Source organism: Caenorhabditis elegans, chromosome V (genome assembly GCF_000002985.6).
Source record: "Caenorhabditis elegans chromosome V".
NCBI lineage: Eukaryota > Metazoa > Nematoda > Chromadorea > Rhabditida > Rhabditidae > Caenorhabditis > Caenorhabditis elegans.
The window spans coordinates 1141597-1165434 of record NC_003283.11 but is presented as its reverse complement, the minus strand read 5'-3'; the positions used below and the strand labels follow the sequence as shown (position 1 = coordinate 1165434).

At 38.0% G+C, this 23838-nt stretch overlaps 3 protein-coding genes, 1 long non-coding RNA gene and 2 other non-coding genes across 10 annotated transcripts; 3 read left to right on the top strand and 3 right to left on the bottom strand.

Annotated features, from left to right (window-relative positions):
• The first annotated feature begins 238 nt into the window (after window positions 1–238).
• On the top strand, window positions 239–307 carry T21H3.8. Its single transcript, NR_068593.1, has one exon. It is a non-coding gene; the product is annotated as an Unclassified non-coding RNA T21H3.8 (non-coding RNA).
• A 771-nt stretch (window positions 308–1078) lies between these two features.
• Window positions 1079–1224, top strand: T21H3.6. The gene has a single exon (NR_068592.1). It is a non-coding gene; the product is annotated as an Unclassified non-coding RNA T21H3.6 (non-coding RNA).
• Window positions 1142–7184, top strand: T21H3.5 (Serpentine Receptor, class H; the record flags this gene model as incomplete). Of its 2 annotated transcripts, NR_132499.1 has the most annotated exons (5): window positions 1142–1341; window positions 3873–4267; window positions 4792–4993; window positions 5562–5893; window positions 7049–7184. NR_132499.1 is itself a non-coding variant. In NM_001377586.1 (4 exons), the coding sequence occupies 4 exons, from the start codon at window positions 3882–3884 to the stop codon at window positions 7182–7184; spliced, it is 1056 nt and encodes a 351-aa protein (NP_001364764.1). The 2 variants fall into 2 exon arrangements, 1 of the variants encoding a protein (NP_001364764.1); NM_001377586.1 differs by lacking the exon at window positions 1142–1341 and having other exon boundaries at window positions 3882–4267.
• Window positions 7185–7245: 61 nt separating this feature from the next.
• cmd-1 lies at window positions 7246–9164 on the bottom strand (the record flags this gene model as incomplete). Of its 2 annotated transcripts, NM_070985.7 has the most annotated exons (4): window positions 7246–8271; window positions 8329–8476; window positions 8574–8812; window positions 9094–9164. In NM_070985.7, the coding sequence occupies 4 exons, from the start codon at window positions 9125–9127 to the stop codon at window positions 8243–8245; spliced, it is 450 nt and encodes a 149-aa protein (NP_503386.1). The 2 variants fall into 2 exon arrangements, with proteins under 2 accessions (NP_503386.1, NP_001300203.1); NM_001313274.3 differs by lacking the exon at window positions 9094–9164 and having other exon boundaries at window positions 8243–8271; window positions 8574–8738.
• Window positions 9165–12227: 3063 nt separating this feature from the next.
• On the bottom strand, window positions 12228–14529 carry linc-128. The gene has a single exon (NR_102006.1). It is a non-coding gene; the product is annotated as a long non-coding RNA linc-128 (long non-coding RNA).
• A 4404-nt stretch (window positions 14530–18933) lies between these two features.
• On the bottom strand, window positions 18934–23702 carry cutl-22 (ZP domain-containing protein; the record flags this gene model as incomplete). 3 transcript variants are annotated; one of them, NM_070984.5, is made up of 8 exons in its annotated part: window positions 18934–19295; window positions 20197–20416; window positions 20565–20646; window positions 21760–21977; window positions 22281–22413; window positions 22578–22723; window positions 23262–23461; window positions 23506–23702. In NM_070984.5, the coding sequence occupies 8 exons, from the start codon at window positions 23663–23665 to the stop codon at window positions 19117–19119; spliced, it is 1338 nt and encodes a 445-aa protein (NP_503385.3). The 3 variants fall into 3 exon arrangements, with proteins under 3 accessions (NP_503385.3, NP_001300204.1, NP_001300205.1); NM_001313275.3 differs by lacking the exons at window positions 20565–20646; window positions 21760–21977; window positions 22281–22413; ... (1 more) ...; window positions 23262–23461; window positions 23506–23702 and having other exon boundaries at window positions 19117–19295; window positions 20197–20359; NM_001313276.1 differs by lacking the exons at window positions 20197–20416; window positions 20565–20646; window positions 21760–21977; ... (2 more) ...; window positions 23262–23461; window positions 23506–23702 and having other exon boundaries at window positions 19117–19200.
• Between the last annotated feature and the right edge of the window lie 136 nt (window positions 23703–23838).

The window sequence follows — 23838 nt, the reverse complement described above, 5'->3', positions numbered from 1 at the left end:
CTTAGGCATAGGCTTAGGCTTAGTTAGGCTTAGGCTTAGGTTTAGAATTTGGCTGAGGCTTTGGCTATATTTGAGGCTCAGGCTAAGGCTTAGGCTTAATCTTAGGCTCAGGCTTCGGTTTACGTTTAGGCTCAGGCTCAGGCTTAGGTCTAGGCTTAGGCTCAGGCTCAGGATTAGGGCTTGGCTTAGGGCTTGGCTTAGGCTTAGGCTGAGGCTTATGCTTAGGCTGTGGCTTAGATTTAGGCTTAGGCTTAGGCTTAGGCTTAGGCCTACGCTTAGGCTTAGGCTCAGGCTCAGGCTTAGGCTTGGCGTCAGTGGGGGAGCGTTAGCTATTTAGGGTTTTAGATTTAGGCTTAGGCTTAGATTCAGGCTTAGGCTCAGCTGTTGGGGGGGGGGGGGGTGGTAAAGAGATAAAAATAAATCCTACAAAATCCAAGAATTCAGAAAGAGAAAAAAAACGAGAAATGAGAAATTCCAAAAAGGATTAAAAAAATGAAATACAGTCCTTTCGATTAAAAAAAAGTGTACAAATTTTCAATCAAATGTAATGTTTTTTTGACATTTTGGTAGCACAAAGTACATAGTTGCAAAACGTGAAAGTTTTCAAAAAATGTTTATCAGGGAAATATGTTTATTTTTTTACATCTCGTAAAAATTCCAGAAAACCGATCATTTTTGCTAAACTTGTAACGTGCCATTAAAAATGGACCCTCAGAATACACATGCAAGATGATATTTCAAAAAAAAAGTCGTTCTATGTACTAAAACTAGAAAAGTGATGGACTATTAAGTATTAAGGTAGAAGTAATCCGGAATGTGAGAAAAAGCGAAAAAGCGAAAAAAGCGAAAAATCATGGCAATTGTCTAATATACAGTCAAGTGGGTGGTGTGGTGTCGTTTGGTGGTCAGTCATTCAGTCACTCATAGACACATACATACATGAGAATGTGATCAACATGGTCAAAAGCCGTCCTTCTCCCCTCCCCTCAACACACACAGCTTCTGCTTGCTGCTGCTTCTTCTAGCGGCTAAACCAAGCCGAGATAGCGCGACGATCAGAGATGCTTTGAGGTAGGACGCGCGCAGACTGTCGGAGAAAAAAAGTCGAAGAAGGGACAGTGTGTGTGTGTGTGATCCAGTCAACACAGAAAGCTTCTTACGTTACACGAATTACGTATATTTTCTCCCCTCTCGCTTCTAACATTGTCCGTGGATATATGTATGGCAAGTGAAGACGAGCGTCCGCGCTGCGGCGCCACGCCATGCCGATTAGGTACGGAACGAGAATGATGGCACGGGCAGCAGGAAGAAAAAGGGAAAAGTCTACAAGAAGAAAGTTGGGTAAGGGGTTCGGTTACCTGAAAATTTGGCAACCATACCGGTTTTTCGATCACTGAGAAATTGGGACATCGAAGTTTTTTTTTCCAATATTTCAAAAAATAACTTGAAATTTTGACCATTTTCGCGCTGTTCAAAAAAATTTATATGTATGTTTTTCTCAACAATAACTAAATTTGATAAAAATTGAAAGTTCGATTTTTTGTATTTCCGGAAAATCGGAAATTTTCACACTGGTACATGTAAAAGTGTCTCGGACTTTTAAATGAGATGTATGACATGAGATGTATTAAAAGCTCAAAAAATTCAATTCAATGTGAATTATAAGCCCATATTTTCAGACTAGGTCACCACAAAAATTTTAGCGGCGGAGCTCAAGTCTGTACCCCTGGAAAGCAAACCTAGACTGGCTCTAGAAAAAGTTTTGATTTTTGGATCGATGATTTTTTTGGTTTTGTAAAATTCTGAATTTTTTGCACGAGTTGGATGAAAACATTTCAGACTTTAGTTCCATATTGTTTTCCTAATTTAGCCTAACAACACAGTCCGAGACTACCTTGGCTTCCTCTCCTTGAAAGCCTGAATTTCTTTAAGTTACAATTTTCAAAAAGTACATCTCTTTTTGATAGTAAGTTAACTGGCATCTACTCGTTTTTATGAGAAAAACATTTTAAATTGTGACATTTTTTGAAATTTAAGAAAATTACGCTGAAATGTTCGATTATCTGAAAAAAAAAGTCAATTGGATTTTGATTCAAGTTAGATTTTTATCTAAAAGAGCACTACTTTTTGATAATTATAATATTAAAACTAAAACCTGAATATTTTCATTTTTCATGAGAAAAATAAAGTTCACATTTTGAAATTTTTTTGTAATTCAAAAAATTATGCTGTTTAAATATGTTAGATTATCTGAAAAAAAAATCAGCTTGATTTTTATGCTAGGTAACATTTTATCTAAAAGAGCATCACTTTTTGATAATTGTAACCTAAAGACTATGTCTTAAAAATATTGTAATCCGTGAGAAAAAATATTTAAAATTCTGACATTTTTTTTGTCATTCAAAAAAAGTTACGATGTTGAGATAGTTTCGATTATCTCAAAAAATCAATTGCATTTCGATTCGCGAGTGGTCGGCTGCTCTGATTTGCCAAAAAAATTGTGATATCTTTAGTTAGCGGAGATTATAACGACACTCTAGAGTAGAAGTTTTACATATCCGGGAAATTTGAATATACCGGTATGTTTCATTTGCCGGTCAAAACAGATTCCCACGCAAATGGTTTGAACCTCGACATTCCGAGTATGAAAAGGTAGACACGTGAATCCCTATGGGATGTGTGAAAATTAACCGAAAAACAATATAAAAAATACACTTGAGATATATATATTGTCTAATTAATGAAAGACAGCTAGATTCAGTTCCTTCTTGTTTCGAGCTTATTCCTTTTGATTTTGATTTGATCCAGTCTATAAATTTTTGATGCATTTGGTATTCATGATTTTTTTTATATCTGAATTTTTCTCCAAAATGAGAAATACAAAAACTTATTAGGTCTCCAAATAAGTTCCGGGTCGAAAATCATAACTTTGTTCGCTGCAAATCGATTTTATGAAACTTTGGGAATTTATATTATCAACCATGATCTTTCATTTGACAATAGTCACAAAATTTTTTGTCCACCCCAAGTGTCCTAACTCGGAGCCAATTTTTCCAGGCATTTTTCAGATCTCGGTTCTTTTCAGCTTTGAATTGATGTTTGTGTGCGGATTGTTCTTTGTTTAGAATACATTATTAGAAAACGACAAAAGTTTGGAAAAAAATCCGTCCAACGTATTTTTTTTGGTTGATAGTCCAAAAATTTTCGAAAAAATTTTTTGTTGAAAATTCTAGATTTTTTCTACAAAAATGATGTAACCAAGTGTAAACTATTTTTACACATACAAAACACATCAGATTAGTTTGATACACTAAAATGATAATAGAAAATATGATTTTTTCGGATAATTTTTGAGTTTTTTGAATATTTCTTGAGATTCAAATTTCAAACTAAAATGAATTTTATGTGTAAAAATGGTTTACACTTGGTTACATCATTTTTGTAGAAAAAATCTAGAATTTTCGACAAAAAATTTTTTCGAAGATTTTTGGACGATCAACCAAAAAAAATTTTTTGGACGGATTTTTTTCCAAACTTTTGTCGTTTTCTAATAATGTATTCTAAACAAAAAAAAATCCGCACACAAACATCAATTCAAAGCTGAAAAGAACCGAGATCTGAAAAATGCCTGAAAAAATTGGCTCCGAGTTAGGACACTTGGGGTGGTCAAAAACTTTTGTGACTATTGTCAAATGAAAGATCATGGTCGATAACATAAATTCCCAAAGTTTCAAAAAAATCGATACACAGCGAACAAAGTTATGATTTTTGACCCGGAACTTATTTGGAGACCTAATATTACTCATTGAGCTACTTAATAATTTAAATTGAATGTTCCGTCAAATTGATTACCTAATTTCTCTCTCTTCCAGGCATTGCTAATGTACCAAACACCTCCAACATTAACCGCAGCTACAGTAATCCAAATACTCACCTGGGGCTGTGCAATCCCCTCCCTAATCGTAAACGTTTTGCTCATAGTCAGCATTAATCGCGAACGTCGAACCGACAATCGATTCCGCTGGTTTAATCCGATTTTTCTGTACATGTTGTACTGTAACATGGCGCTTGCCGTCCTCTTTCCACTGGTTCACCCAACATACTTTCCCGCTCGTGGCTTGATTTATATGGTTTTTGTTGGTCCATTGGCAAGGATTTTAAACCAAATTGTGCAAAAAATTGTCTATGGATTGATCGTCGGAATCATCACTTTTCAAATGTGCATTGCTCCGATTACGTTGGTTTTGCGATGGATGATAGTGAAGAAGTAAGTGAAAGGCTCAGGCCTAGGTTTTAGCTTGGGCTCAGGTTTATGTTCAGGTTTAGGTTTAGGCTCAGGCCTAGGTTTTGGCTTAGGCCCAGGTTTATGTTCAGGTTTAGGTTTAGGCTCAGGCCTAGGTTTTGGCTTAGGCTCAGGTTTATGTTCAGGTTTAGGCTTAAGGTTTAGGCTTAAGCCTAGGCTTAGGCTTCGGATCTGGCATAGGCTTGGGCTCAGGCTTAAGCTAAAGCTCAGAATTTGGCTGAGGCTTAGGCTTAGGTTTAGGCTTGGGCTTGGGCTTATGTTTGGCTCAGGTTTAGGCTGAAGTTGAGGATTAGACTTAGGCGTAGGCTTAAGCTAAGGCTTGGGCTTAGGCTTTGGCTTCGGCTTCGGCTTCGGCTTTATGCTTTCGGCTTATTTTATAACAAGATTACACGCTGAAATCTAACTAATTATATTTCTCACATCTTGGTTTTTCAACTCTCTGGTGTTTTTTCAACTTTTACAACCAACAATAATGGTTTTCTTTTCAGACGCATCTCGTGTATGACTCTTCACTATAAAACAATACGAAAATTATTCTTTGCAATAAGTTTATTTCTACCTATAACCTTAGAGATATACCTGATCTTTTTCACGCCAAACCAGAAAATCGAGTCTTATTCCGAAGTGTCACATCGAGATGTTGTCATGAAACTGAGCGGTCACGACTTTTCATATTTTGTGGTTGATTGGGTAAGTGAATTTGTGAGATAAAAATGTAAAATTTGCAAAAAATGATTTTTTTTGAGTTTTGAATATATTTGGAACATAAAATTTAAAAAAAAGGTACATCCATAGGAAACTCTGCAAATCGGCAAATTGGCGGTTTGCCGATTTTCCGGATATCTTCAATTTCGACAATGTGCCGGTTCGCTGATTTGCCGGAAATTCTCTATTCCGGCTTTTTGCCGGTTTGCCGATTTGCCGGAAATTTTTCAATTCCTGTATTTTGCCGGTTTGCCGGAAATTTTCGATTCCGGTATTTTGCCGGTTTGCCAATTTGCCGGAAAATTTGCCAACAATTCGGCAATCGCTGTTATTCCTGCAAATCGGCAATGTGCCGGTTTGTAAAATTTTTCAATGCCGGCAAATTGCCGTTTTTTCCTGCAAATCGGTTCTTTGCCGGTTTGCAGGAAGAATCGTTGATTTAAATTTTTAGTAATTCATTTGTTTTTAAAGTTTATTAATTAAATTCACATGTGAATTAAAAATGGTTAAAAAATATATGTACCTTAAGAAAAATTAAAATGTTCAGTTTCAGAGTTTCTCGTTGCTAGTTTTCACATTTACCATCCCCTACATTACTTGCTTTATCGTTAGTCTGGTTTTTCATAAATTTTATATGAAATCGATTCGGAACGTTTCCAACGAGTTCATCGATATGGGATATCACGACTCGGCGAACATCAATAGAACCCTCCTATCAATTGCTCTTCAGAATCTCATATCAATTTCCATTCCACACTTTGTGCTCACAATTACGTCTCTTCTGAAATGGGATCTTGGTGTCCGTGCGTTACCGGCTTCGTTTGGATGTATTACGATTACATTGACAACGTCTCTCACAATTTTTGTCAATTTTAGAGCTTACAGGTTTGAGGTTTCTTTTGCAAATACACGGAGTTCTGGCTTTCCTCATTGAATTTTTCGCGCTCCATTGTCAATCGCCCGCCGGACACGTGGGAAAGTCGTGTAATCCACACGGACAAATACATTTAGTTTTCCAACTAAAATCGAGCCGCAACGCGACACGCAACGCGCCGTAAATCTACCTCAGATTTGGCCGAGCCAAAATGGCCTAGTTCGGCAAACTCTTCCATTTCAATTTATGAGGGAAGCCAGAAATCCGTGCAAGGATAATGTGGACGCTTGTAATTGCGCGCTACTGCTAAGTATGAAACGACTCCGCCTCTAAACCTTGGGTCTCGCTTGGTATTGGCGGCAAAGCTGTAAATTCGTACATTTTTCCATCGGTGTCAGGCTGTCCCATCGCTGCACACTGCACACTAAAGGTGCGAATAATTTTTTTGAAAGTTTGTGACGTCACCTAATAATTGTTTTTGCAACTTAAGAGTTAATTTTGGTGAAATTATTTTTTTTAATTTTTCAATTTGTTTCAGTTTCTCCACTTAACTTGTAAAATTTTTAGAATTTCAGTGAAATACTCCAATTCGACAAAAATCGCCGTTTAAATTGAAAAAAAATTATTCGAAATGCGCTGTGACGTCACAAATTTTCAAAAAAAAATTCTCGCCTTTGGGGCGATGGGACATCCTGTCACCAAAAAATTAATTTTATGTCGAAATGGGAAAGATAAAATTCATATTACTTTTGCACAAAATTGGCAAAATATCTCCTAGCGAAAACTACAGTAATCCTTTAAATGACTACTGTAGTGCTTGTGCCGATTTACGGGCTCGATTTTTGAAATGAATAATTTATTTATTGCTAAAATATTGAAATTTATCAAATAATGCAAAAAAAACTGTCACTACTATTCGAAAATAAATTCATTTCGAAAATCGAGCCCGTAAATCGACACAGTAGTAACAGTAGTAACAGTAGTAATTTAAGGGGTTACTGTAGACTTCGCTGCGAGATATTCTGCGCGTCAAATATGTTGTGCGATACGCAGTAGCAGTGTTTTGTGGTCCTTTAATATTGAATCATCATGTTTGCCGTCAATACCTAACGAGACCCAACGTTTGGGGGTGGAGCCTGCCGCTTTTCAACTTTTTCAATTTTCAGACGACAACTCGGCTTCATTATAATCGATTTTTTCCGGCAAAAAAATGTGAACCTTTCCGTCTTTGTCGTCGATAATCAGCAGCAAGCCGATCAACTTCAAATGTCCACCGTCGGAGCACCTATTTCGATGATGTGAGAAGTTTTTTTTCAAAAAAATAAAATTGTTCTTTTTAATTTTTAAATTGACTTTTTGATTGAAAAACCCCAAAGCATTCAAAAAAAATCAAGTTTCATTTGAAGATTTTCTTTTTTTTTTGTTGAATAAGTTCGCATCAAGGGACGAGAGAAGCGAGATAATCAGAGATAAAAATTTGAATTGTTCAGAGATTATAGAGACGGTGGTGGTGGTGGGTTGGTTGGGAAGAATGGAATTAAATTATTAAAGGATTTTGGAGACTTTGACTTTTACAATAATATAAAATAGGAATTTTCAAAGAAAAAATCCAAAACAAAAAAAAAGAAAGCAATGGTGCAAAAAGTGTTCACTAGGCGCCAAAATTTTTTGCCGTTGCTTGTCGAAATCGAAATTCAAAGCAACAGAAAATATTTCAGGTACAATTTTAAAATGGCCCGTGTGACGGTGTGTGTGTGGTGCGAAAAGAGGGAATTTTCTACACTTTCTATAAATGGTTGAGGGGGAAAGAGAGAGGAAAGAAAGATTTTCGAGTTTGGAATACATTTTTTGGGAAGAACAATTTGGAAGAAGAGAAAATATGAGAAAAATACCAAGTGGGAAAAGAAGAAGCCAGCGGTTTTTTTTAAGTTTTTTAAATTTTTTTATGGGGTTTTACAGGTTGGAGGCATTATTTTGAGGAAGGGTCAAGCCGGGGCAGGCGACCAAGAACTGGAGGATCCGGGACTTTTTAATTTGGGGGCAGGGGCAGGAGAAGAAGAAACTCAATCATTGTAAAGAGGAAATAAGAAAAAAATGACTTATAAATGAGTTTCACATTCTAAGAAAAAAACAAAATTAGGTTGAGAGCACGTCTGTCAAAAAAGAGGCAAAAAAACTTAAATTTGAACATAAATTACATCATTTATAGCATTTTTTGACTGGGCTTGGCAATTTTTTTTTGGGGCTCGAGAGCGAAATCACAATTTTCAAGCGGGGAAGAATAAAAAAACGAAAGGTGAGAGAAAAGGTGTTGGTGATTCGCAAACGATACGGCGGCTTCAGATCCCGATTGGTGTGATTTACTTGGTTGTCATCATGGTGACGAACTCTGAAATATGGGAAATTTGATGAAATTTCGAAAAAAAAAGGTCTTGTAAGGACTCACCCTCATAATTGACTTGTCCATCTCCGTCGATATCGGCTTCACGGATCATCTCGTCGACCTCTTCGTCCGTTAGCTTCTCTCCCAAGTTGGTCATGACGTGGCGCAGTTCAGCGGCCGAGATGAAGCCATTTCCGTCCTTGTCGAAAACCTGCAAATAGGAAGATTTGAATGAGATTTTCTATACTACATGAGGCTTCTCTATAGTGAATCAAAAATGAATTTATAAATTTCCACAAATCTCTTACTCGGAACGCCTCACGAATCTCCTCCTCACTGTCCGTGTCCTTCATCTTGCGGGCCATCATCGTCAAGAACTCTGGGAAATCGATGGTTCCGTTTCCGTCAGCGTCCACTTCGTTGATCATGTCCTGAAGCTCGGCTTCAGTCGGATTTTGTCCCAAAGACCGCATAACAGTTCCCAATTCCTTGGTGGTGATTGTGCCATCGCCGTCCTTGTCGAACAAACTGAATGCCTCCTTGAACTCTGAAAATTTGGCAAAATTGATTTGGTTTTTTCTCGAATTTTGTAGTTTTTTATACAATTGTTGATAGATTTTTCGCCGCGAGAACCAGCCAACATCTGGAATAAAACACACAAAAATAGTGGCGCTATACATCTGCTGCTACGGCTAATGTTTCATCCATTAAATTTAAATTTCTACGCCGCGCCGCTTGGTTTCTGCTCAATTCGCTTCGAAATGAGAGAGGATTAGATTTCTTCAATCTCCCGGTCCTCCGTCCATCAATCAGAATTTAAAAAAGTACCGGCAATTTGCTCCTCGGTCAGTTGATCGGCCATCTTGCTTTCGCTGTGCAGGGGGTGTTGTTAGAAAACCCTGAAAAATGAAAAAGGATAATTAATTAATTAATTAAAATCAATATAAATTGTTTGAAAGCGAGCGGAACGACGTAAACAATGATGAATACCGGTGGGTGAAACGGTGACGAGAGAGAAAAAATCGGAGAGAATAATCGAAAAAAGAGAGAAAAGAGAGAAAATAGAGAAGAACTAGAGAGAATTTACTGACTGATAAGCCAACGATAGGTACAAATTTTATATTTCGAAATGAAGAGAGAAGGAGACGAAATCAAAGGTTGATTTTGTCGAATTGGAAATATTTAGCGATTTCACTCTCCTCAAAGCCGAATTATTATTAGAGCGCGCTTGCTACGCGCTTTGCGTTTCTGCATCCGCGATGTTTTTGCCTGTCCACTGAAAAAATCAGATTTATTGAATCTTAGGAACAAACCAAAATGACGAAAATCAACTTTTTTCGTCCACTGGTTGAGAAAAAGTTGAAAAAATCAGCGGGATATTTTTTTTTGTTATTTTCTGAATCTATTTTTCTATCGAAAATCGGTTTTAAACCACTTTTGACTCTAAAGTAAGGTCACAAATGGATTAAAATCAATTTTTAATAGGAAAATATTTAGAAAATAAGAAAAATCTCGTTGATTTTTTCAATTTCAAACCTTTTCACAACCAGTAGACGAAAAAAGTTCATTTTAGTCATTTTAATTTCGATGTTCACTGTCTAGCAATAGGTTTGTCCGTGAAATGCTGAAAAAAAAACATCTACTTTCAGTGGAAACACGTGGTGCCAGGCTGGGCTGTCCCATTACGGTTTGATCTACAAAAAATGCGGGAATTTTGCCCAATAAATGTGATGTCAGCACGTTCTTAACAATGCAAAATCAGTTGAGAACTCTGTTGTCTCTTCTCCCGCATTTTTTGTAGATCTTTGTAGATCAAGCCGGAATGAGACACTCTGACACAACGTGTGGAAAGGCAAAACACCGCGGATGCAGAAATGCGAAACGTAGAAAATTATTCGGCTTTGAGGAGAGCGCGTGATTTCTGTCAAAAATCCACCAAAAAAAAACAAATTTCCAGTGGGTAGATCAAAGATCCCCTGCGGATATTCCATTACACATAATAATCGGAAAACTCTGATGGCCGAGACGTCTTGCGGAAGGAAAAGAAATGAAACAACAAAAAAGAGAGAAGATAGGGGTCAGTGTGTGTGCGTGTTCTGGTTATCGAATTATCCCCACAATACTTCAATTTCCTCTTGTTTTGCACGCAAAACGAGAAGTTGAAATTGGGGGATGGGGAGGGGGGGGGGGGGGGGTGTAGCGAAAACGGCCAACGTCTTATTCATCTGCGACGACCACCACCACCACCGCAACAAGAAAAGAACGGAGACGTGTTCGTCAATGAAGAAGTCTGAACACAAAAACTAGTTCTTCCTTCATCTCATCATACGTCCGAAAGAACATCAGCAGACACCGCGTCAACAACAAAAAAAGCCGACCAATTCTCAGCGGAGCGCATTTTCGATATGGAACATTAATACGAAAAAGGGCTGCTGTACAAGGGGATTATATAAGCGCGCGCGCGAAACGGAGCGGCGGTGAAAACTAAAGCATAATCCGACCCGGCGCAAGGGTTTTCAGGTTTTAACCTATAATGGGAAACCAGGAAAAGGGAATAAACAATCAAAAGAGACCTAAGAAATGTTTTTACAGAATGATAAATCACGAGAATATGGAAAAATAGTTGCGAAAACCTATTTGACGAGTTGAAAAATCAATGAATCACATGATTTAGCAAACAGACTCTGTTTTTTTTCTCGTTACACCTTCGTTTCTCAATTTGTTGGATCTCTCGAGCCTCCTCAAATATCTATACGAACGCTGGACAAATATTTGGCGGAAATCTCGGGGGGTTTCGAGGTTTTCTAACGAAGCGGCTCAGAAAGTCGGTAAAAACAACGAAGAAGCATTTTTCAGGAAAAATGAAACATCGGTTGTTTCTATTGCCCAGGCACATGAAATGATGCCCGTTTAAGCAGAGTGTGCGCGTGTGTGTGTGCAATTTCATTCGTCGCACTCCCTCTCTCTCTCGATGATGCTCAATTTCTCTATTTCTCCCGCCAGAGCGCCCATGCCTGAATACTGCTGTTTCAGTTGCTGGCTGGCTGCTGCAGTCAGTGTGGTGGTGGACGACCGACTGGTGGTGTGCGCAATGCGTCGGTGCGGCATTAGAAATAATGCATTGACGACGGACGACGGTGGAGAAGGAAGGAAGATTATCGAAACCGACAATGTTGGAACTCGAAAAAATGGAAATGGAAGAGTTTGCCGAACTAGGCCATTTTGGCTCGGCCATATCTGGGGTAGATTTATGGCGCGTCGCGGCTCGATTTTAGTTGTAAAACTGAATGTATTCACGACTTTCCCACGCATTGTCCGGCGGGCGATTGCCAATGGAGCGCAAAATTTTCAATGAGGAAGGCCCGTGCCAAGGTTTACAAGAACTAATTCTCACGACAAAATGAACCGCTATTAAAAAAATCAATAAAAACGGGGAGAAATCGACAATGCGCTGACTCATATTTTATCAAAAACCGTGCACACCTTATATACACGGTGGTAAGTGAGTCAGAAAAGGCAAAAAGAGGGCCAACGGGAGGGAACACTTACTCTAAAATGGGCGGGTCGTGAAGCGGTGGAGCGGTACCAAAACAGCTAAGCCACGCCCTGTGTTGTTTTCGATGGGGGGATATTCGACAATTTTTGCGCGGGGTTCTGGCCTTCCTCATTGAATTTTTCGCGCTCTATTGACAATCGTCCGCCGGGCAAAGTCGTGTATACTCCACCCGGATAAATGCTCTTAGTTTTACAACTAAAATCGAGCCGCGACGCGACACGCAACGCGCCGTAAATCTACCACAGATGTGGCCGAGCCAAAACGGCCTAGTTTGGAAAACTCTTCGATTTAAATTTACGAGGGAAACGAGGAATCCGTGATTTTTGGTGGTATCGCAACAGGAGGGAAGAGGAATTTCAGAGTTCAAGGAAACGAACAACACGACGAAAATCCGCGGAAAATGAGGGAAAAATCACTTTGAGAAGGAGAGAGGAAACGAAATCGGCGAACACAAGATTGTGAAATTTCGTGGGATATCCGGAAAAAACTCACACTCGCAGGAAGTTGGAAAAACACAAAATGACGAGATTGTTGGCAATTTCCAACAAATGGACGGCTTCGCCACGTTTAAATTTTATAAAAAAATTTTTAAAAACAAATTTATAAAAAGTTCACGCAGGAAAAATTGAAAATAGCGAGTAAAATCAAAAACTCCCGCCGCAAAATTTTAAATTAGAAAAAATGGCCACGCGCCACATACAGTCAAAGGCGCATAGAGGAAAAGTTTCGTTGGGTCTCGACACGACACGCCTTTTGTAATTAATTTTTAATGTTAAAATTTCTTAATTTTAAAGGTGGTGTATTTAGTCGAATTTTTTTAATTTCTTTATTAGATTAAAAATTGTCTGAAAACACCGAATTTCATACTGAAACTTCTTGAAAACTTCTCGAAAAAAAGTTATGGATGCTCGAAAAATGGTCTAAAATTAGTTAAAATTTGAAGTTTGACCAACTTGTCAATGTCGCAGCGACTGGAAACACTTTTTTTTTTGAAATTACCGTCAGATCTTGCGTTTTAAACTTGATTAAGGCATTTTAAATTCGATGGACGAAGAGATTTGGCAATAAAATTTGAAAAATCTCTTCTTCCATCGACTTTAAAATATCTTAATCAAGTTTAAAACGCAAGATAATCGACTTATAAACTCAAAATTAGACGATAATTTCAAAAACAATAGTTTCCAGCCGCTGCGACAATGACAAGTAGGTCAAATTTCAAATTTTCACTAATTTTAGGCCATTTTTCGAGACGCGATAACTTTTTTTTTTTGAAAAGTTTTCAAGAAGTTTCCTTATGAATTTCGGTGTTTTCAGACAATTTTTAATCTAATAAAAAAATATGAAAAAAAAATTCGACTACACCACCTTCAAAATGTATTCTTCATTAAAAAAAAGAAAGCAAAAAAAAAAATTTCGTAAAAGTAAAAGGAACCAGCTTTTTGTGGTTCCTGTTGTGGGGGGGGGGGGGGGGCTATCGTCTGTGTTTACGTGTTGTCTTGGGTCTCATGAACCCGAGAAACAGGCAGCTGACGGCTCTTGGCGCAATGAGAGCCTGTTCTGTGCACTTCTCTCTCTCTCTCTCTCTCTCTCTCTCTTGGTTCTCCGAACTCTCACACGTAAGGCCGTATCTGATCTGATGGTTGGCTTTTCTTACTTGCGCGTGCGCCCCATGGGAACTGTGTTGGGGAAAAAAAAAACGGAAGAAGGAAATAAACATCTCGTAAAACACATTTGTCTTTTCCTTTTTTCGCAAGGGAGTGGCACACGGGTGTCGGGTGCTGGGTGCTGATAAAAATTTGAAGAATAGGATGTTGGAATTCAAATGGAAAAGGTTAAAAATTGAATCAGGAAACAAAGAAATCTCGAAATTCGAATTTCAAAATCGAAATTGAGACTTGCCTAGTGCGATTGAAATCTTCCGCAACCACCACCACCGCCATAATCCCCCGATTCACAATATCCACAGAGAATCAGAGAAACGAGACGCGAAAATCGATGCAGAGACGCAGACGATTTCCGCGGCCCTCCCTCGAGAGAACACCGCAACGGGCGGCCGCATTCAACACGAAATACGAATGGGCGGCGCATTGGGCGCATTGCGCAATGCGCACGCTCCGCACACTCTCTTCTATACGTCTCTTCACTGCGCCGGGCTCTTTCGGTGATGCAAAATGCGCCTAGGCCGCATTGCTGTGTCCTGCTGTCTGCGCCGAAGTCTGGGTTGGGGGGGAAGGTGAAGAAGAAGAGAGATAGAGCGACAGAGAAATGATGGAAGCGATAGAAACTAAATGCTTATGAGAAACCCTTCCTGTAGTCAAGAAAATTAACTGATAAATCTGCCCTTTCTCTGGAAACTGACAGAATTAGAATTGGCCTAGTTTTCCAATTTTCGGCCACGTAAATTCCGTCCTCTCACGTGGTGTCAGGCTGTCTCATTGCGGTTTGATCTACAAAAAATGCGGGAAATTTTTTTTGAAAAAAATCAAGAACTCGTCCAAGTGAACGTAAAAAGTTATGAACTTTATTGATAATGCTCGTAAGAAAAACTACTTTTTATGATTTTTTTTTCGGCCCAACAATTTTTGGCCGCAACACGGGGTTCATTACCTTCCTCATTGAATTTTTCGCGCTCCATTGACAATCGCCTGTCGGACAACGCGTGGGAAAGTCGTGTTCTACACAAACTAAAATCGAGCCGCGACGCGACACGCAACTCGCCGTAAATCTACCCCAGTTATGGCCGAGCCAAAATGGCCTAGTTCGGCAAACTCTTCCATTTCAATTTATGAGGGTAGCCAGAAATCCATGCCAAAAAATATTGAAACTCGGTTAATTCTGAGAGCAAGTTCAAAAATTTGCGAAATCAATACAAGAGAAAACTCGGCCACTGATTTTTTTTTCTCAAAAATTTACTCCGCCATCTAGCGCGTGTTGTTGAAAAAAAAAACAACTGGAACTCTATCAGAAAACAATAGCAAAATCCTTGAGCACATTGATAAATTGCATTATGTCACGGAAGAACGAGGGAACAAGAAGAAGCTAGAACGGGAAAGAAGGGTCCTGCAACAAGTAAAAACTTGGAGCTTTCCGCGCGCGCAAAAAAAAATCTGGCTCCGCCCAGACTTTGAGAGCACATATCTGACATCGCAAGAGCGTGAATAAATGAGATTAGCGAGCCCATGTATGTGTGTGCTCGCGAAATTTGATCAAATCAAGGATCGGGAGCAACTTGATACCGAGCAGGAAGAGACAAGATTTGGTGGTTTTTGGAGGGGAAAGTAGGTCACCGGTAGCTATAACTATGGCACGGAACTGGTCTCATTAAATCGATACCAGCGCTATATGTAGTAGTCATTTAAAGGGTTACTGTAGTTTTTAAATTCTCAGAATTTGGCATTGCCGTAAGTTGTAGGAGTACTGTACTTTCAGAAAATCCTAAACGAAATAGTAGTCGAGTTTTAGGCTGAAAAAAAAACAGCTAATTCAAAAAGTTGCAATACACTCCAAAAAGTGTCGGCCCTTTTATAAACCAGAACAAATTCGAACTTCTCCAATATCGATAAATTAGCATAATTTCCCAGTTTACGTCATCACTACAAGTTCACCTGATTTTAACATATGCAAAGATTTAGTGCACAGGTGTCAGAAAGCAGTGCGCGCGGCGGGGCGCAGTGCGGCCAGCGCGCATTGTTGTGTCGACGTCAGATGATGGATTATTATCGAAAATGAGAAGAGCGAGGGGTACTGCATTCTTTTTTTGTGTGGTTGGTTCAGCAGTTTTTTTGTGTTAGCATATATAATATAAGCTAAAGGAGAAAAAGGCGCACAGATGAACAAACGGAAATGTATTTTGGGGGATGAAGTTGTTTTTCGGTGGCATCAAGGTCTACTGTTGAAAAATATTATTTAGGGACATCATAGGGCCGTGGCGAAGTCTTACTGAAATTCTAGTACTTTTTAATGATTTCAATGAAGCACTCAAAGTTCGGCAACTGGTTTTTGTTTCATCTAGAGCTCCCATCCGAGTGAGGCGCCAAATGTGGGCCTCACGCCGGCCTAAAATGTGGTTATTTGGAAGCGGCACGTGGTGCCAAAGTGTCCCATTTCGGTGTGATCTACCAAAAATGCGGGAATTTAGACGCAGACTTCTCAACATATTTCGTATGGTTAAGAGCGTGCTGACCTCACATTTTTCTCTGCAAAAAAAATTTCCCCCATTTTTTGTAGATCACACCAAAATGGGACAGTTTGACACCACGTGAAGCGGCCGACACGTTCCGAGGTCAGCGCCGCACTACACATGCGGCATGGGTGACGCCGTGAGGCCGGCGTAGGCGCCGTTCCGGCGACCTTATGGGAATCCTAGTTTCATCAAAAAATCTCCAAATAACAGTTTTACAGTGAATTGGTTAAGTTGTTCAAATACGTATAACTCCAATACTATGACAGTTAGCAAATTTTTTTTTTAGCAATTTATTTTAATTTTTTTTAGCAATTTATTTTTAGCTAACAAAATGTTACCAATTTTTTTCAATACACTTTTGACCAAGTGAAAATTATATGACTCTGTTTCGGAAAAAAAAATTACAGCAGCTGACATCAGGCGGGTCCGTTTTTAATGATAATTTTTATGTGACTCACAATTTAAAACCAGGTGTTTTTTGACAAAGTTTTCTACGTTTTGCAAGAAATTATTTTTTTGAAATCAGAACAATTTACATTTATGTTTTTAATACAACAACTTCTTTGTGAAACAATTCAATGGAATTTTTAAACATGCTCATTTTTATAACTTTTCCTGGTTACTTTGCAACATGTAAACTTTGTAGAAATTATTTCTTTATTAAACTTTGTTTGCCGAAAGTATCAAGTTTTACAGTTGTGAGACACTTAGAAATAGGTATCAAAAACAGACCCGCAGGATGTCAGCTGCTGTAATTTTTTCCGAAACTTAGTTATATAATTTTAACTTGATCAAAAGTGTAGAAAAGGTAATTGGTAAAATTTCGTTTTGTTAAAAATATACATATAACTGCCATAGTATTGGAGTTATATTAACTATTAAAGAAAAATGGTAATTGTTTGGCCAAAGTCTGTAGCAAAATTGTATTTGATTCTTGAATGTTTCATTCAAATTTTAAAAAGCGTCTTCGATTTTAAAAATTTTCAAAAACTGGGTAAATGCATTTTTGAAGGCATTTGGAAAAAAGTTATAAAAAAATTAAAAAATTGTGTTATGTTATTTGGCAATACCCACTTTGGGAAGATAATCATCTTTTTTTTAAAGAAAATTATTTCACTCTTCCACTTCTCACTCATAACCAGTTATTCGTTTTTACAAAAGCACGTCGTCAAAACTCAACAGAAAAACTAAAAAAACACGAGTCGTAATTGCTTTGCTCAACTTTCGCCTCGCTCGTTTTTCCCTTTTTTTTTTGTGTTTATGGATACGAGTTAAAGGAGGGGAAGAAGTACCCAGAACCTAAGAAGGCAATACAAAATTTCCAGAAAAAATGTCTGCAGAAAAAGAAACAAATGAGAACAAAAAAGAACAAAAACAACCTAATTTTGTTTCACAAAAAAAACATAAAAAAACATTATTTCCTTTTTTCTCCTTGAAACGTTTTAGTTGAGGGTCTTATGGGAGGTTTTATAGGCAAATGACGATTACCAAAAAGGTTAGGTTTTGTCATTTTCGCTCACAGAATTCCGGGGAGCTGCGAAAAAAGTTAGAAAAAGCGCTAAAACATGAGATGCAAAGGGGCTCTAAAAATAATTCTGATTAAGGCTAAACAAAAAACTATTCACAATAGGACCCGGCCAAATATTGGTACTTAACAATTTTTGTGTAGTCTTTCCTAATTTTGAGTAATGTGTTATTCAACAGAAAATAGTTTTCATTTTCAAGCCATACAAATTTCAGAATAAAATAAATGTTTAGCTTACTTTAAAGGTGGTGTAGTCGAATATTTTTTATCGCTTTATTAGACTTAAAATTGTCCGAAAACACCAAATTTCATAAATGAAAGGTCTTGAAAATTTATCAAAAAATAGTTATGACGGCTTAAAAAATGGCCTAAAATTAGTTAAAAATTTCAATTTTGACCGATTTTTTCAATGTCGCAGCGGCTGGAAACATTTTTTTTTTGAAATCACCGTTAAATTTTGAGTATACATGTCAGTTATCTTGCGTTTTCAACTTCATTCAGGTATTTTTTTTCGGCAAGATTTGGAAAAAAAATTTTTTTAAATCTCGCCGTAGGTCAAATTTCAAATTTTAACTAATTTCAAGCCATTTTTTGAGACATCATAATTCTTTTTTGAGTAGTTTTCAAGAAGTTTAATTATGAAATTCGGTGTTTTCAGGCCATTTCAAGTCTAATAAAGCAATAAAAAAAAATTCGACTACACCACCTTTAATTTCAACGAACTTCTTGAATTCACAAATAAAAAATAGGTCTCGCCCAGATCTTGGCGTTTGAAATTTTAACTAACAAAATTGTGTTGAAGCTTTTGAATGCCCTCTAGCAAAAAAAACCTTGCTTGACCTCTTTCAAACCACCATGACAATTCATAAAACTCGTCACCAATATTTACATTCTCTTCCCCGTCTTCACATACATACATTTCTCGAAATGTGTTCTTTCCGGCCATTTTTATTGTTGTGAAAAGGCGTGGAGGGGGTTTAGGAAACGTACAATTGACGCCAACAAAACCGCAAACAAAATGAGTCAAATATGGGCAAAAAAACGAGGGAAAAAAAGGTGGCGAGGAAAAACCTTTAACGGTGGTGCCAAATAGCGCATGAAAAATGGGGTTCAGGTTGGACCAAAGCTTTTTTCGTTATCACGCGCCAAAACCTGGTTACACTCGAAATATCAGTAGAGCGCAGTTGCATGGATGTACCACTTGCCGGGCCGTGCGTCTGTTTACACGTATGATCTACGAGAAATGCGGGAATTTTTCGCCCAGACAAGTGTGACGTCAGTACGCTCTTAACCGTGCGACTCTGGTCGAAAACTATGCTTCTCATTTCCCGCACTTATTGTAGATCATACCGTTATGGGAAAGTCTGACACCACGTGTGTTTATTAATTCGGTCAAAACGAGCAATTTCAAAATTCACTGGCACTTTATTAAGTCAAATTCAATAATCACAAAAATACACAAGTTCTAGAAAAACTATAAGGGTAACAAACGAATTATCAACACAAAACTTATTTTCTAGTCACTTTCACAAATGGTTCGGCTGGTTCGAATATGCTGTTTACGTGATGATAATATCTATAAATTATTCAGAATGGGACTCGTCTAAACACGGTCTTCGTCTTGTCCTTTATATCCATTATGTACTTATTCTTCAGCACCCGGAATGCCATCAAAACACATATTACCGTCAGAAAAACATTGAGAACGCAAAGAATCCAAGTCCATATTTGATAGGATCGTAGAATGTGCTCAAGTTTTTCTATTTCTGAAAATAAAAACTAGATTGCTGAGGAAACTTTTTTAAAACAAAAAAAAAATTAGAAATTCGATTCAAAATCAAAAAGATAATTTTTGTACCTGACGTGGTGACAGGCTGTCTCATTGCGGTTTGATCTACAAAAAATGCGGGAATTTTTTTCCCAGAAAAATTGTGACGTCAGCACACTCTTAACCATGCAAAATCAGATGAGATGTCTGCGTCTCTTCTCCCGCATTTTTCGTAGATCACAGCTAAATGGGATTTTCTGACTCCACGTTGTACCTTGAATGTATGCAATTAGAAAATTTGCATATTTTAGCATTTTTAAGATGAGGTGAAGCCAAAAATTTGAAAAAATGAGCTTTTAGGAAATCCAATACAATGTCGCATGTTCCGACCCCTAAAATGTTTTAATACGAATAATAAATTAAAATTAAAGTATAAAAAATGTAAGGAAAAATTTTTTTTTTTTGGTCGACTTCCAAAATTATGAGTGACAAAAACTGACTATGAGTAATTTTCACTTTTTGTCAGTGAATAAAAATTTTCAAAAATTTTTTTGAAAAGTTTTATTATGATATTAAGTCATTTTGGAATCATATGTATAAGTAGTTTTTAACACTTTCCCCACTGGCGCTACCACGTGGTGTCTGAGTGTCTTCTACGTTGATCTACAAAAAATGCGGGAGAAGAGACGCAGAGCTCTCAACTGATTTTGCATGGTTAAGAACGTACTGACGTCCCATTTTATTGGGCAGAAAGGTCCCGCATTTTTCGTAGATCAAACCGCAATGGGACAGCCTGGCACTACGTGCGCTACTATTTATTTTCACGAACTTTAACGAAATAAATTTGTAGAGTTTCTTCATGATTCTTGATTATCTGTTGTTGAATCTTCAACACATACCGTATTCTCTATTCACCACATTTAAGGAAACCTCTTCCACTTCCAATGGTACTGCTCCATGACTCAAAAGCTTTTTCGTGGGCCGTCCAACTTCCACAGTAATATTCTCTCTTTTCACTTTCATTAACTCATGAATTCTAAGCAATCTCTGCTCGATCGTCATCTCCTCGGGCAGCTGTCGCCGCTTTTTCTTCGCCAACCCATTTTTGCATTTCGGAGGCTGAAAAATGAGAAGGTGTCACTTGATTTAAAATTCAGAGTGTTGGCACACAGACACGCAGCGGGTAGGGTGAAAATGAAGAATGGGTGAGAAGAATGGGGGGGGGGGGGGGGGTGGTTTTTCAACAAACACACACATATACACTTACCACACTATTTCGACATGAGGGATCGACGGCTGAACACACGGAAATCATGCATTTGAAATGCACGTGGTTTGAATTTGCAAATCTGAAAAGAAAATGAAATTTTCAAATCTGAAGTTTTCTGAAGCAGGGGAACACTATGAATCTTTTTTTTAACAAAACTCAAAGATGCCCTACATCCGGGCTCATGCGGCGCCAGGCTGTCCCATCACAGTTTGATCTACAAAAAATGCGAGAGTTTTCTGCCTAATAAAATGTGACGTCAGCACGTTCTTAACCATGCGAAATCAGTTGAGAACTTTGCGTCACTTCTCCCGCATTTTTTGAAGATCTACGTAGATCAAGCCGAAATGGGACACTCTGGCACCACGTGCGGGCTTCAATATTGTTATAGATTCAACATCTGGCGCAGGGAGGGTGGGCGGTAATTGTAAATCGGCAAATTTTTTTTCGACAAATTCGGCAAATTGGCGAATTGCCGGTTTGCCGACTTGGCGGAATATTTTTATTTCCGCAATGTCGTCGATGAAACAAACATTTTTATTTTTAATTTTATGGTCCCTTTATGATTCAAATATTAATACTTTTTGTCGACAAATTCGACGAATTGCCAGTTTCCCGATTTGCCGGAAATTTTCATTTTCGGCAAATTGTCGATTTGCCGTTTGCCGGATATCAGATTTTATAAGACGGAAACACTTAAAACTGTGCCTTTTTGAAATTTTTTCCAGTTTTTTCAGATATTTTCATAGAATTTGCTTACTTTTCAAAATAGATGTAGGAACATTTATAGGATGATTACAATTTTCCCCATTAAAATTGAAATTCTGAAATTTCCAAAAAAAAAAAAAAAGTTCAAAGCCACAATTTGCCGAACATTTTCGGCAAGTTCCGTTTTCCCGGCAAATTGGGAAAATCCCCAATTTGCCGGTTTGCCGATATGCCGAAAAATTTCAATTCGGGCATTTTGCCAATTTGCCGGAAAAATCGTTTGCCGCCTCTGATTCGAACACTGTAGGAATTCGAATATGTGATAACAATCAAGTTATTGCCACTTGTTGATCGGAAATACAACATTTTTAAAGCATTTAATTTTGTTTTTCAATATTTGGGAATTTTGGCACCATATGAATAAATTTTACTAATTTCCCCACTTGCGCTTCTCCACCATTCCACAATATTTTCCTTGAAAACTTACCGAAATGCCTTGCTTGGAGTATAAATCACGCCATTTTCAATATCGTATTCAGGAGTCGGAATAATTTCCTCGTCTAATGAACACCCGTTATCGTCAATTATAGCATATGTCCTGTTGTTCTCATCATGGACTACACATGCGTAAACTTTGAATATTAACATTGGCATCTGACGATTATTTTCGTACAGAGGAGCCGCACACTTCCAGCGATGGTAGACCTGAAAATTGTGGTGCATCGAAATGTCGGTATTTGTTTTATTCGATCTACTACCGTACTCTTTACTGTAATTAAGAATAGAGAAGCGCATATAACATAAGCTATCACGGTGTGGATATTTAACGAAAAAAAAGTTCCCAGAATTAGGTAGTTCATTTTTCACCATAGCGTGCAAAGCCAACGATTTTTTCATTTGATTAATTTTCGTTGCTTTCTTTTTCTGAATTCTTGAATTTTTAAGCCGAATCCTAAGCCGAATCCTAAGCCTAAGCCTAAGACCAAGGCTAAGCTTAAGCCACCCTACCACTTCTCCAACATGCGCTGAAACTGTTCTGGGCCCTCCAACTCTGGTGTGATGCAGTGAGTATTTGCATTTTGGTCCTGGTCCAGCTCTCGAATGAACTGTAGAGGATGAGATTGTTGTAGTTTGTGGTGATCTAAAACTTTAAATATGTTGGTTCAAAGCGCAATTTCTCAGGTTCGCTGTTTTTTTGGATGTGATACATACGGCTGCAAATCGTCACGCAACACACTTTATGGTTTTTGACGAATTGCATCGTCAAATGTGTTGACTGACTAGTGAGAAAACCAATGGACCTACATAATATCATACGACGTTTCCACGGCCATCGTTTTTAAGTGCAAGGAGCAGGTGACGTCATATATTTTATCAAATTCGGTGAGCTCATCGGAGTTGTGGGACACAATAAGTCGAATTGAGTAGGTCACGAAGGATGAAGGAACTCCCTGGAATTGTTAGTATATGTAATGACCAGAATTGGCAGAAAATCAATTTTTGGGTTCGGGAAATCGACTTTTTCAAAATTTGCCCAGCTCGGCAAACTGCAAATTTGCAGCACACCAGGCAAACCTATGAAAACTTATGAGTCTTACTATTAGGTTTAAGCTCAAGCCTAGGCTTAAGCTTAGGCTTATGCTTTGGTTTAGGCTTAAGCTTTGGGATTAATCATAGGCTTAGGATTAAACTAAGGCTTAGGCTTAGGCCTAGGCTTGGGCTTAGGCTTAGTCTTACGCGTAAGCTCAGACTCAGGCTTACTATTAGGCTTAGTCTTAGGCTTAGGCTTAGGCTCAGGCTTAGGCTTAGGCTGGGTGGGCAAGAAAGTGAAAAAACTCCAGAAAATCCAAGAGTTTTGAAAAAGAACTCAAAACATGGCTCAAACTAAAAAATCTTTCGAAATGTGGAGCGGCCGACATTTCGCGAATTCATTTTTCACGATGGCTTTCAGATTGTATTAAGGCTATTAATTATTGTAAAACAAAATACCTTATATGCCCTCCGCACTCCACATGGTCCATCTATCCTTGTTACAAACTGCGGATCAAGCTCCAAAGAGAACCGTCGTATACAGTCTGGATGATGAGAATGGTCTGCTGAAAACATTCGAATATCCGCAAAATTTTCGTTCAACGCTAGCCCAATCTGATCCGAATCACATATTACTGTAGGTGTGAAGTTGCCCGAAGCTGAACATTTTCGGATTTTCAGAGTTCTAAAAAAGTTCACAAACCTTTTATTTCAAAACTGTCACGAATTTTTTGCGGGGATCTTCGAAACTCATAGAATTTTGCGCCGTTCAGAGAATTCTGAGTCATGTGAACAATTCCTGATGCTGATGTAAACGTTTTAGTTAATATCCAGATATAGAGGATTTTGATAAGAATGTACATGGTCTTGCCAACAAAACTCTGAACAAAATCTGAAATTTGGACTAAAATTTTCAGTTACAACATTGGTGAGAATACAAGAAGAAAGTTGAAATTTGAAGCAGTGACTGGCAGCTTGAAGTGCGAAAGAAATTGTTTCATTGTGAAATTCATTGAGAAATGAAATTGGGGGAAAA